The sequence below is a fragment of the Lepidochelys kempii genome, chromosome 3 (assembly GCF_965140265.1).
Source record: "Lepidochelys kempii isolate rLepKem1 chromosome 3, rLepKem1.hap2, whole genome shotgun sequence".
NCBI lineage: Eukaryota > Metazoa > Chordata > Testudines > Cheloniidae > Lepidochelys > Lepidochelys kempii.
This window is the reverse complement of record NC_133258.1, coordinates 35,680,326-35,692,698: the sequence shown is the minus strand read 5'-3', so window position 1 is coordinate 35,692,698 and position 12,373 is coordinate 35,680,326. Positions and strand designations below refer to the sequence as shown.

The following is a 12,373-nucleotide window of genomic DNA, read 5'->3' as shown; positions in this document are numbered from 1 at the left end:
TTTCCCTGCCAGCTTGGGACTCCAGAACTCTGCCTTGTTGAGCCAGACACGCTAGCCTGCTGCAACACAGACCCAGGTCTGGTACACGCCCCTAAAGCTGCAGACTTTAACCAAAAACTGCTCAGCAGGTCACCTATCTCCAGCACCCAGACACCCAGTTCCCAATGGGATCCAAACCCCAAATAAATCCGTTTTACTCTTTATAAAGCTTATACAGGGTAAGCTCAAATTTTCTGCCCTCTATAACACTGATAGAGAGATATGGACAGCTGTTTGCTCCCACAGGTATTAATCACTTACTCTGGGTTAATTAATAAATAAAAATTATTTTATTAAGTATAAAATGTAGGATTTAAGTGGTTTCAAGTAATAACACACAGGACAAAATAAGTCACCAAGCAAAATAAAGCAAAAACACACAAGTCTAAGCCTAATACATTAAGAAACTGATTACAGGTAAAATCTCACCCTCAGAGATGTTCCAATAAGCTTCTTTCACAGACTAGACTCCTTGCTAGTCTGGGCCCAATCCTTTCCCCTGGTACAGTCCTTGTTAGTTCCAGCAGACATCTTAGGTGGAAACTAGGGGTGTTTTCACGGCTGGCAGCCCCTTTGTTCTGTTCCACCCCCTTTTATATCTTTGGCACAAGGCAGGAATCTCTTGTCTCTGTGGGCCCCCACCCCTACTTCTAAATGGAAAAGCACCAGCCCTCTAAGATGGATTCCAGTATCAGGTGACATGTTCACATGTCCTGTGAGACCCCAGCCTCCGTTCTTCCAGGGCTGCCCCGCAGGGACCCAGGAAGGTTTGTAAGTAAACAGACCATTTACAACCAATTGTCCTGGTCAATGGGAGCCATTGAGCTTCCATTAATGGCCCACACTTTGTATAATTACAATAGGATCTCAGAGTTATACTTTATATTCCTAGTTTCAGATACAAGAATGATATATTCATAAAAATAGGAGGAACACACTCAGTAGATTATAAGCTTTGTAATGATACCTTACAAGAGACCTTTTGCATAAAGCATATTCCAGTTACATTATATTCATACTCATAAGCATATTTCCATAAAACATTACGGAGTGCAATGTCACATGTGACAATCCCTGAAGGATTTTGGATCTATAAACCACAAATGACACTAATAAAAAGTAAAACTCACAAAATGTCCAGTGGATTCTATGAGATTAGATGCAGTGTGACCATACGACTCCTGCATCCAAACTCCCTCCCAGAGCTTGCACCCCTCACTCCTGCATCCCAACCCCCTGTCCCAGGCTCAACCCAGAACCCGCTCCCACTCTCTGAACCCCTCGGGCCCAGCCCAGAGCCTGCACCTCCTCCAACACTCCAACCTCCTTCCCCAGTCCAGTGAAAGTGAGTGAGGGTGGGAGAGAGCGAGCGACGGAGGGAGGGAGGAATGGAGTGAGTGGGGCAGGCCTCAGAGAAGGGGCAGTGCCTCAGGGAAGGGGTGGGGTAGATCCTGGTTCAATCTTAAATTCAAAAAGTGATCTTGTGCGTAAAGGTTGGAGACCACTGGACTAGACAGAACTTGAGTCTGATCTAGTATTGCAATTCCTATACTCCTATGGGATTCAGTTCACACCTATCCCCCAAAGAAACCTCAGAGTACAACCTCATCTCATATCTTGATGCAACATCCTTTTCTCTGGCCTTGACAAATGCAATCTTGCTTCACTCATATGCATTCAGAATGCTGCTGCAAAGATCATTTCCCTACCTTGTCACTTTGACCACATCATCCCTCTCTTTGAATTCCTCCCTCGGTTTGTTCTTCTCTATTACATCAAACAAACTGCTTGTATTTACTTTCAAAGTCCTCCACAGTCTATCCCCACTCTACCTAATGTCTCTGATTCGATATCCAGCTATTAATTCTCGCCTCTGACTGGTACCACCGCTGTAATTAAACCGCTGTTGCATGGCCACACTATGCTCCTTGTGTCAGTGCAGCACACGCACAATAGCAGCGCTTGCATTGACAAAGAGAGCAGAGCACTGTGGGTAGCTATCTCACTGTGCAACTGGCTGCAGGGCGCTTTGGGAAGGGTTTGCAATGCCTCATGGGGCAGGTACAGTGTCAGATGAGGAAGGTTTCTCAATCCCATCATTTCATGGGCATCCTACTTGATTGCCAGCTGCTTTTCAATTGCTCTGGTAACCTGCAACCTAGCCATCTCTGTCAGAAAACATGGATCCTGCACTGCTGTTCAGTATTGTGCTGTACGTGATAAACAAACCGCTATAAGAGGAGCCCAAGGGGGGGCTATTCGGTTGACCCTGGCATTGTTTGTTTCCACCATACCATGAACCTTGTAATTATTTCTACATGTGCCTAAAAAGTAACACATTTTTAAAGTAGCACTGAGTAATATGACCGAACTGACATAGCTGAACACAAAAACAAGAAGCCCACAGAAGTGTGTGTGTGTGTGTGGGGGGGTGACAGGGAGTGTGTGTGTTTGTGTGAGAATGAGAGAGAAACAGACAGAAATGGGGGAGCGTGTGTGTGTGTGTTGGGTGAGAATGAATATGTCGGCATGCTGTCTCTTTACAGTCAGACAGCAGCAGGAAGCAACCAATCCCGAGGCAAAAGCTGGTGCACAGACAGCTGGTGTCCCGCCCCCACCTCAGCAGAGACCAGTGCATCAGCAGGGGGAGGGGAACACCCAACATCAGACCTTGCCTCCCTCCCTGGCTCTACACAGCACAGCATGAGCCTCTCCCCCACCCGAGCAGCACCCTACCTGCCACTGTAGTCCTAGTGCCGGGAGAGCAGGATTCCATGTTCATGTTTTGATTCTGTGATTCCCTCCAAGTTCTCCCACCCCCTCCTCTCCCTGCAGAACAAGGAGATTCACCCCTCTCCTCTGTATTCCAGGTGGGAGTGTGTTTGCTGCTGGGAGCCAACATGCTCAGCTGAGAAGTAGCTATGTGAGCTCCCCATGCTGAGGAATTTCAAAGCTTCCTGGGGCTTTGAAAGGGGAGGGGCATACATGTGTGTAATTGGATGCAGGGAGGCAGAGTTCAAAACAGTGATCAGAATGCTCACAGTGGGCATTGTGGGATAACTCCTGGGGGCCGGTTACAGTGACGCAATGAACGCAGTGTCTGTACTGATGCTTTGTCGATCTAACTTTACTGCAAAAAGCTCTACGCCTTTTGTTGAGGTGGTTTTATTTGGTCAGCAAAGCAGGAGAGTTCTGTAGGCAGGAGGAGCACTGTAATGTGTACTCCACTGTTTTGTCAACAAAAACTGCCTTTTGCCCACAAAACTGTGAAGTGCAGACAAGGCCTCAGTCTCCCTGCTGAGAAGTGGGGAAATCCAAATCCCTCTGGGTTGTTCGTTACTTGGTGTCAGTGTCTGGGTGACTGGATTTGCCATTGTCTTCTCAAATGCTCCATTCATATAGAGACCAAGCCCAGACAGCTAGGCAACACCCACACCTATGTCACTTAGCCTGCTCTGGAAGCAAACAGTTCTTTTCCACCCACTGGGTAACTATGCAGGATAGAGGGGGGAAACTTAAGCACAGAAAGGACTCAAAAATATTACAAAATACTCCCACTTTCTCACAGCCCCACACGCTTGGAAGACGTTCCCCACAAACATCTGCAAAGCTAACTCATTATCCACCTTCAAATCCCTCCTCAAAACTATCCTTTGATATGATGCCTAAAAAAAACACCCCTTGAGAATGGTCAGGCTGCTGATGTGCAGAAACCACTGTTTTTCATGCTGGCCAGCACTGTTTACTTGTATTTCCCTGTTGGTCAGTCTGTATCCATCTATTGTTTCCTGTCTTATACTGAGACTGTAAGACCCTTGGGGCAGGGAACCATCTTTTTCTGTGTTTGTACAGAGCCTAGCACAACAGGATTCTAGTCCATGACTAGGGCTGCTTATGTACTACAGTAATACAGATAAATAACAGCAGTGCTCACACATTGAGATAGTGACTTGCGATACTGTGATGCTAGCAGACAGAGAATAAGTAAAAATCTCTCTCTCCACGCTCCCTCTCCCCTCTTTGGGCTCTAGGACATACATGAATACTTGTTTAAATCAATAACTTCAAGATTTAACCTCTCTTACCCAATCCTTAGACTAAGCTTTTGTTCCATTGATCTCTGATTTAACTGGATTTTCTTTAATTTGTCTAATGATCATTGCTTTATTAAAATCATTTTGACATTATACTCACTGGGGTAACAACCACAGGCAATTCAAGCAGACCCAATAAAATAAATAAATAAATAAATAATAAGAAGTATAACTGTTGGTAAGAGAAAAGGGGGACAAAAAGTTACCTAAGCCTGGAACATTCAAATCCAAAAAAGGACCAGAGTGCCTGTTTCAACAAGCTGCAGCCTCAGAAAGGGAAGGGAAAGCCTCAGGATTATGAGGGGCAACAGGAAAAGGAGACTAAAGTTTCCATAAACCCAGGATTATCGCATTTAATTCACGCTAACAGTAGTCTCAATAAACAAGCTTTAAGTCCTATTCTTAGGATGTTAAAAGAAAGTTCTTATGCTAATTTTAATGAAATTGGGTAAAAATTTAACTTTTAGAAGTTAGTAGCAATATATTTGAGAATCCTTATAAAATGTTGAGTTAGATCATATACCATACCCGACCATATTATAACTTACAAGCAATTTTTCTTACCATGGCGTTGCTTGAGCTTTCTTGCAAATCCCACAATAATAAGTGATTATCAGCCAGTGAAATTATCTTTTTACCATCTCCCATTGGCTCCCATACAACACTGTAAAACAAACATATAACATAAATAAAACACATGAAAAAACCCCAGATCAATGAAGTCTTGCAATTGTCAGTCATTTTAATTATGTGGACCTAAATCTGTCCTCAAACACAATGGTGAAACTCCCATAATTTTCAATATAGATTGGTCCTTTTTGTCTGCAGAGCAGAATTTGACCATCCTTGTCAATATGTAGTTAGTTACATACAAAAAACGCCAACATTAAAATAATATTACAGAGGTAAAGACAAGCACTCAAAAGTTAGGAAATGCCAGAGTTAAGGTTGCCCATACAACCTTAATTTAGCCCCCTGGTGCATATATATTATGACAGTCCTGCTCAATATCACATATAAAGTCTGTGGCAGACGAAGAAACAAGTGGTGTTCAATTATCACTCAGAGCCAAGGAATCTGACAGAGGTCTGCTTCATTCAGTGTCAGAGCTCTAACTGATCAGTACTGCTTAACACGAGTAACACAACTGGTTCTAACTAGCTCTTGCCAGAGCCTCTTAAAGGTACATTTCTCCACATTGTCCTTTCCCAGGCAATTAACAAACAACATTAGCATACTACAAAATTTCAAGTACTTATAACCAAATTACTAACCAAACTAACAATGCTCAATTTTTCTCTGAGGTGCACTGTACTGTCACGTAGAACTGTAGGCCTCACTTGAGACATCTGCACCATTGTATTCAAGTGGCAGTAAGTCCATTAACTCTGGTTGTGCCATGTCCTGGGGCTCAGACTTCTCAGTCTGCTATGGTCGTAGACCTCCTCTAGCAAGACAGCCATTCAGGGCCACTTGGTTCCAAGTGGTTCTTGACAGAGCCTCTTAAAGGCACAGTTCCTCACAGGACAGAACCCAGCTCTCCTGGATCCTAGTCTGCCTAATTATAAAACAACTTATTTTCTCCACTAGCATCCCTCTGCCTCAATTACTGTCCATTCTGGGCACTGGATGAGGCAACGGTCATGGAAAACAAACAATATAATTAAACACTGAATCAGAGATCGGCAACCTTTGAGAAGTGGCGTGCCAAGTCTTCATTAATTTAAGGTTTCGCGTGCCAGTAATAAATTTTACATTTCAGGGGCCCCACGACAGAACCCCAGACTGGCAGCAGGCTGAGCAGGGCCGGTGGCCAGGACCCCAGACTGGCTAGGCGGCTCAGCACGCTGCCGGTCTGGGGTTCCGTCTGCCGCCCACGCTGCCGGTCTGGGGTCCCGGACGTCAGCCTCGCTCACCCCACTGCTGGCCTGGATGGACGGAACCCCATACCAGCAGCAAGGGCAGCAGACGGAACCCCAGACCAGCAGCGCGCTGAGCGGTTCAGCCTACTGCCGGCCCGGGGTTCCATCCATCCAGGCCAGCAGCGGGCGGCGGCCAGGACCCCGGCTGGCAGCAGAGTGCCACTAACAATCAGCTCGCATGCCACCTTTGGCACGCATGCCGCAGGTTGCCGACCCCTGCACTGAATCATAATGCACATGCACAAAGGATCCAAATTACAGGATAACTTTAATTGTACCATATCCTAACTTTGGAGTGCTTTTGGAAGACAGTCAGACTAAATGGACGAGATTTGCCAGATTAGTTACTTGAGTTCTGCTCCCAGCTTTTATAGAAGTGACTTTTTGTAATCTCTCAGGTACCTTATCAACACAGACATGGAAGCAATCTCGACACCCAGGCGGTGGGGAACATTTCTAAAATGGGTGAAAGATTCGTACCTGCCTCCTATAGTAGGAATATAAGGCCCAGATGTATTGGGCTATGAAGTACCCAAAATTAACACCAGGTAATAGAAGAGCTGAAACAATAACTCATGGTCTTCTCCACACTCTTCACCCACTGACCCTTTCCTTAGGTGAGGTAATGGGGAGATAATGGTAGTAAGGACTGGCTACTGCTTCTACATTCCTTCTATTGTAGAGCTTTAACTCTGTAGGAGACTCAATGTAGACGGTAACATGCTCAGTGCAGTTCATTTGTAGTGAACTCCATGATGCTGCGGGATGCTCAATACATTTGGCATGTTATGAATTTTAGCACCAAGCCTCTAACACAAAACTAGGACTTCCCCCACCAGAGCATAACCAAAACTACCTAGTCTTTCCCGAATCATCATCCTAGAGATCACAAAATTATACTGGAAGGGACCTTGGAGGTCATTTAGTCCAGTCCCCTGCACTCATTGCAGGACTAAGTATTATCTAGACCATCCCTGATAGGTATTTGTCTACCATGCTCTTAAAAATCTCAAATGATGGAGATTCCACAATCTTCCTAGACAATTTATTCCAGTGCTTAACTACTCTGACAGTTAGGAATTGTTTCCTAATGTCCAAACTATACTGCCCTTGCTGCAATTTAAGCCCACTGCTTCTTGTCCTATTCTCAGAGGTTAAAAAAAACAATTTTTCTCCCTCCTCCTTGTAACAATCTTTTATGAACTTGAAAACTGTTACCATGTCCCCTCTCAGACTTCTCTTTTCCAGACTAAAACCCAATTTCTTCTAATCTTTCCTCTTAGCTCATGTTTTCTAGTCGCTCTTTAATCAATTTTGTTGCTCTTCTCTGGATTTTCTACAATTTTTCCACATCTTTCCTGAAATCTGGTGCCCAGAAGGTGGTTACAATACTCCAGTTGAGGCCTAATCAGTGCAGAGTAGAGCAGAAGAATTACTTCTTGTGTCTTGCTTACAACACTCCTGCTAATATATCCCTGAATGATGTTTGCTTTTTTTTGCAACAGTGTTACACGGTTGACTCATATTTAGCTTGTGATCCACTATGACCCCCAGATCCCCTTTTTGCAGTACTCTTTCCTAGGAAGTCATTTCCCATTTTGTATGTGTGCAACTGATTGTTCCTTCCTAAGTGGAGTACTTCGCATTTGTCCTTATTGAATTTCATTACATTTATTTCAGACTATTTCTCCAGTCTGTGCAGATCATTTTGAATTTTAATCCTTTACTTCAAAGCACTTGCAACCCCTCCCAGCTTGGTAGTGTCTGCAAACTTCATAAGTATACTCTCTATGCCATTAGCTAAATCACTGATGAAGATATTGAACAGAACTGTATCCAAAACTGGTCCCTGCAGGACCCCACTCAATATGCCCTTCCAGCTGGACTGTGAACCACAGATAATTATTCTTTGGGAATGGTTTTCCAAGCATTTACTCACCCACTTTATTGTATCTCCATCTAGGGTGTATTTCCCTAGTTTATTTATGAGAAAATCATGCAAGAAAGTATCTAAAGCCTTACGAAAGTCAAGTTATACCACATCTACCACTTCCTCTCCATACATAAGGCTTATTACCCTGTCAAAGAAAGCAATGAGGTTAGTTTGACACAATTTGGTCTTGACAAATCCATGCTGTTACCTATCACCTTATTATTTTCTAGGTGTTTGTAAACTGATTGCTTAATTATTTGCTTCATTGTCTTTCTGGGCACTGAAGTTAAGATAACTAGTCTGTAATTCCCCGGGTTGTCCTTATTTCTCTTTTTATAGATTGGCACTATGTTTGCCCTTTTCCAGTCCTCTAGAATCTCTCCCATCTTCTGTAACTTTTTGAAGAAAATTGCTAATGGCTCAGATATCTCCTCTGTCAGCTCCTTGCGTATTTTCTAGGATGTATTTCATGAGGTTCCGGTGACTTGAAGATATCTAACTTGTCTAAGTAACTTTTTACTTGTTCTTTCCCTATTTTAGCCTCTGATCCAACCTCATTTTCACTGACATTCACTATGTTAGATGTCCAATCACTACTAACCTTTTTGGTGAAAACTGAAACAAAATGACTGAACTGTTTTCATTGAAACTTCAGAAAGATTCAGTCTGAATCAGAGAGCAGGTTCAGAAAATGTCACCCCAACCAGTTATAGTTTAGCAAAATTATACACAACTGAAAACAAGTCAATACAATGGAAAACATTAAACAGCCTAAACAATTGGCATCACTATTAACTGCCTACAATAATTAGAAGTAGCTAACTGGTTTTAAAACTGTCACTTGGTATCAACAGAGACACACGGTGGGGGAGGTAATATCTTTTATTGGACCAACTTCTGCTGGTGAAAGAGACATGCTTCTAAGCTACACAGAGCTCTTTTTCAGGTCTCTCTAACATCCTGGGACCAACATGGCTACAACAACAACTAACTTGGTAACTACATTTCATAATGGACACGTTATTCCATAAAGTTCTGTTCCAGAAGACATGCATTAGCTCTTTGAAAAGATTAAAAGCATTTTATAAACACCATTAAAAGGATAAAATATTAAACTCATTTCAGACTTTCTACATCCAAAATGAAATAAAAAGGTCTAATGACCATTCCAATTTTGAAAATGGACTGGATCATGGAACAGTGAAAGTGTTTCTCACACCAAATGATAGGGAGCATACCAAAAACCTCAGTGACTTTTCTTTTAATTCAATGATTATTTCTGGATTACAGAAGAGGACAACAATGGATATTTTGGCCTATTTTATTAGATAACATTTTTGATTACTGGCAATGAAATTTGGTTTTGCCAATTACTTCTGTAGTGATTATTTGGCAACAGAGATAAAAACTAATTTTCTAAAAGCCATTTGTTATAGGTGCTGATGTGTTTGCCCCTCACTTGAACTAATCACTGGGCATTCAGCTGTAAGGACTAAATTGGAAGCACTTTTTTGATGTTTTCAAAGGCAAGAAGAAATTTCACATCTTTGAGTGTCACTGAGCTTCAAGATAAAGAATTTTATAGCTGGAAAGTGTGGTAATTAGAGCCAATTATAACCCAACTGACATACCCCAGAATTAAAAGGTCTAGGAGCTTTGTCCTTGCAAGATGACCATTTTGCTACTATTTAATTTATCTGATATGGAAGTTCACCGTTTTATATATGTGGCTGTAGCGATCATTCAGATTTTATGATCAAGTTGAAGGTTACCCAAATCACTCTTTGTAACATGATTTCACTTTAAGTGGAGACCATTTTTCCATAGCCATAACTCAACTGTTAGAGTAATAGGAAAACACCAGGGTTTGCAAAATTCACTCATACCTCTTACCACTGGTGAGTGAGAAGCTTTGCTTTCAAAGTAAAAGGGCTTAAGCCACCAATTTCTGCAGGATTTAAGTTATTTTTTAAGTTTCTATTCATTATGTATATGATAATCTTCAAAAGGTGAACAGAAAGGAAACCAGTGCAGCTTTGCCTTCTTGAGTCTGCAAATAGTGGCAGTCTCTCAGTTGAAACTAGCACGTTGTCAGTCTCAGAAAAGTTAGTCCTTGTCTAAAACAAGGATTTTAAACCAGATCAAATCGAGCTAATCCAGTTTGAAAATGCTTGTGTATACACAACACAATCCACACTAATTCTGCATTAATCGAGAACTCTGGAGTCCTCCAGAGTACCATTCTTGCAATACAACTTTGACAGCTCTCCGGAAGCTCTATAAAATGGCTCACGCAGACTCTCGGAGCTGTGCTGAGACCCAGGATCTCATCATCATCTGGGGAGAAGTGTTGGTTCAGGAAATTCTTGTGGCCAGCCACTGGAATAAAAATGCTTTTGTGGACATTGCCGAACAGATGCTCATGAGGGGTCACAGCCAGAATGCTAACCAATGCCAGATAAAAAGCAAGCCGCTCAAGAGAAAGTACATTCATACAAGGGACAAAAGTATAGACTCTAGCAGGGATGTGTGACCTATCCATTTTTTTAATAAGTAGACAAGATTCAACACGATTATAGTACAACTCATTTCTGACACCATTTGGTGCCTTTTGTGTCCTACCACTGAGGACAATCGGCAAACCCATCAGAGGATGAGCAGGAGGATGCTGGACAAGAGCTGTCCCCTAAGCACCAAGGTCTTTTTGGGACCCAAGACACTGACATCAGCCAGATGGAAGGCCAGTTCTGCCCTGTGCCAACAGGCTGAGATTCCTGCCCTGCATTGTTTAGGCTTGAGTCCCAGACCAGGACCAAGAGAGAAATCCCCTGGAGGGAACTTCAGCACGTAAGAACCTATCTTTACAATTTATTTATTATTATTGGCTGTACTGAGGTTCTGGATCTGGGTGCCCTCTGGCCTCAGTCATTGTTGGCAGATGTGAGCTAGGAGCATGTCCATGTATCAAGCCCCGACCTCCCTTGGACTGTGCTGCCCATTCAGCACCCCTGTAAGTTTCCAAAATGGCAGCTGCTCTGCCCAGCAATCAGCCTCTGTGGCATGCTAAATCCATGATTTATCCACCGTTTTGGGGGCCATTGCATGGATGGCATTTGCCCATCCTTTCCCCTTCCTCCATCTGTCCTGATGGTGAAATTCGCCCCTCCCATATTTCCCGCCTCAAAATGGCAGCCACCAATGGCTCACACTACCTCTGTCCATAATAGATTTGAACAACAAATGCATTGTGCAAAAAATCATCAGTTTATAGATAGTAAGAACAGACAGGAAAAAAGTTTGGTTAGAGTTCATTGTTTACATGAGGCATAAATGGATACTGTATAGCAAGTAAAGTCACTAACAATACTACTCCCACTGAGGTACAAATGACACACATTCTAACCATAACCTCTGACACCACAAAAATACCTGCAAAACCTAAACAGGAACATCATTCCAACCCGCCCTATCCCCCAACCTCCCAAACAGCATAATAGCATATACAGCAAACAGAAACCCCAATACACCCAGCAACCTCCTCACATGCAGACACTTATCTCTGAGGTTCTTCCAAGATTGGTAAGAGTTTCATGGAGGTAAATTAACATATATATATTTTTAAAATGCTATTACGGCCTGACTGGAATACGAACAATAAGCAACTGATCTTTTAGCCCCTTACTCCCATAGCCATAGCATCTGCAAAAGCTAGACCATCAAGGACAGGGCTTCTATGCACTGCTCAGAGGCTGATCAACCTGAGGGGGAGAAAAAGGAAGATTCAGGATGAGATGTTTGCAGAATTTGTGGCCGACTCCCAGGGGAAAATCAGACTGGCTGAGAGGCAGAGGTTGTACATGACCCAGGGAGAGAAAGAAATGCAATTCTCCTAGAAGACAGTGGCAGTGGCCAGAGTTAGCATTGCCACAGTCAAAGAGAGGATGGAAAAGGACGGGGAGACATTGAGGCAACTCATGGAAGCTATTCTGAGTCAGAATGCTGTCCTCCAAACCATGCTCCTGGCTAGGCCAGCAGGCCCCTGATTTGGGACCCAGCCATGTCCTTCAGCCCCTGGACAATTCTGACTACTGGAACCAGCAGCAACTCCTCCCCACGGTATCCACAACAGCAGTGCTACCAGTCGCCATTCCCCTCTCAGAACTAACCTCAAGGCACAGAAAATACTGGCTCTTGGGAGCCCAGTGCTTTTGAGTCCAGAAGTGCCCCTGACAATTTTGAGCCATGGCTCTCAACCCCAGATCCCAAGTGGACAGAAAGAGGCAGGGGGAAGGCAAATACATACCTGTGACTTGAAGCTCCCCACCCAACCTTGTTCTATTTGAATGGTTTGTTTTATTGCCAGTTTTGCCTGAACTATTGCTTTA

At 43.2% G+C, this 12,373-nt stretch overlaps 1 protein-coding gene across 4 annotated transcripts in view; it reads right to left on the bottom strand.

Moving 5' to 3' along the window:
- EIPR1 (EARP complex and GARP complex interacting protein 1) overlaps positions 1–12,373 on the bottom strand; it is a 167,500-nt gene that overhangs the window by 48,211 nt on the left and 106,916 nt on the right. For all 4 annotated transcript variants that reach the window (XM_073336099.1, XM_073336098.1, XM_073336101.1 and 1 more), the window contains one exon: positions 4,698–4,797. In XM_073336099.1, coding sequence (XP_073192200.1) covers positions 4,698–4,797 — 100 coding nt within the window. The remainder of the gene's footprint in view (positions 1–4,697; positions 4,798–12,373) is intronic.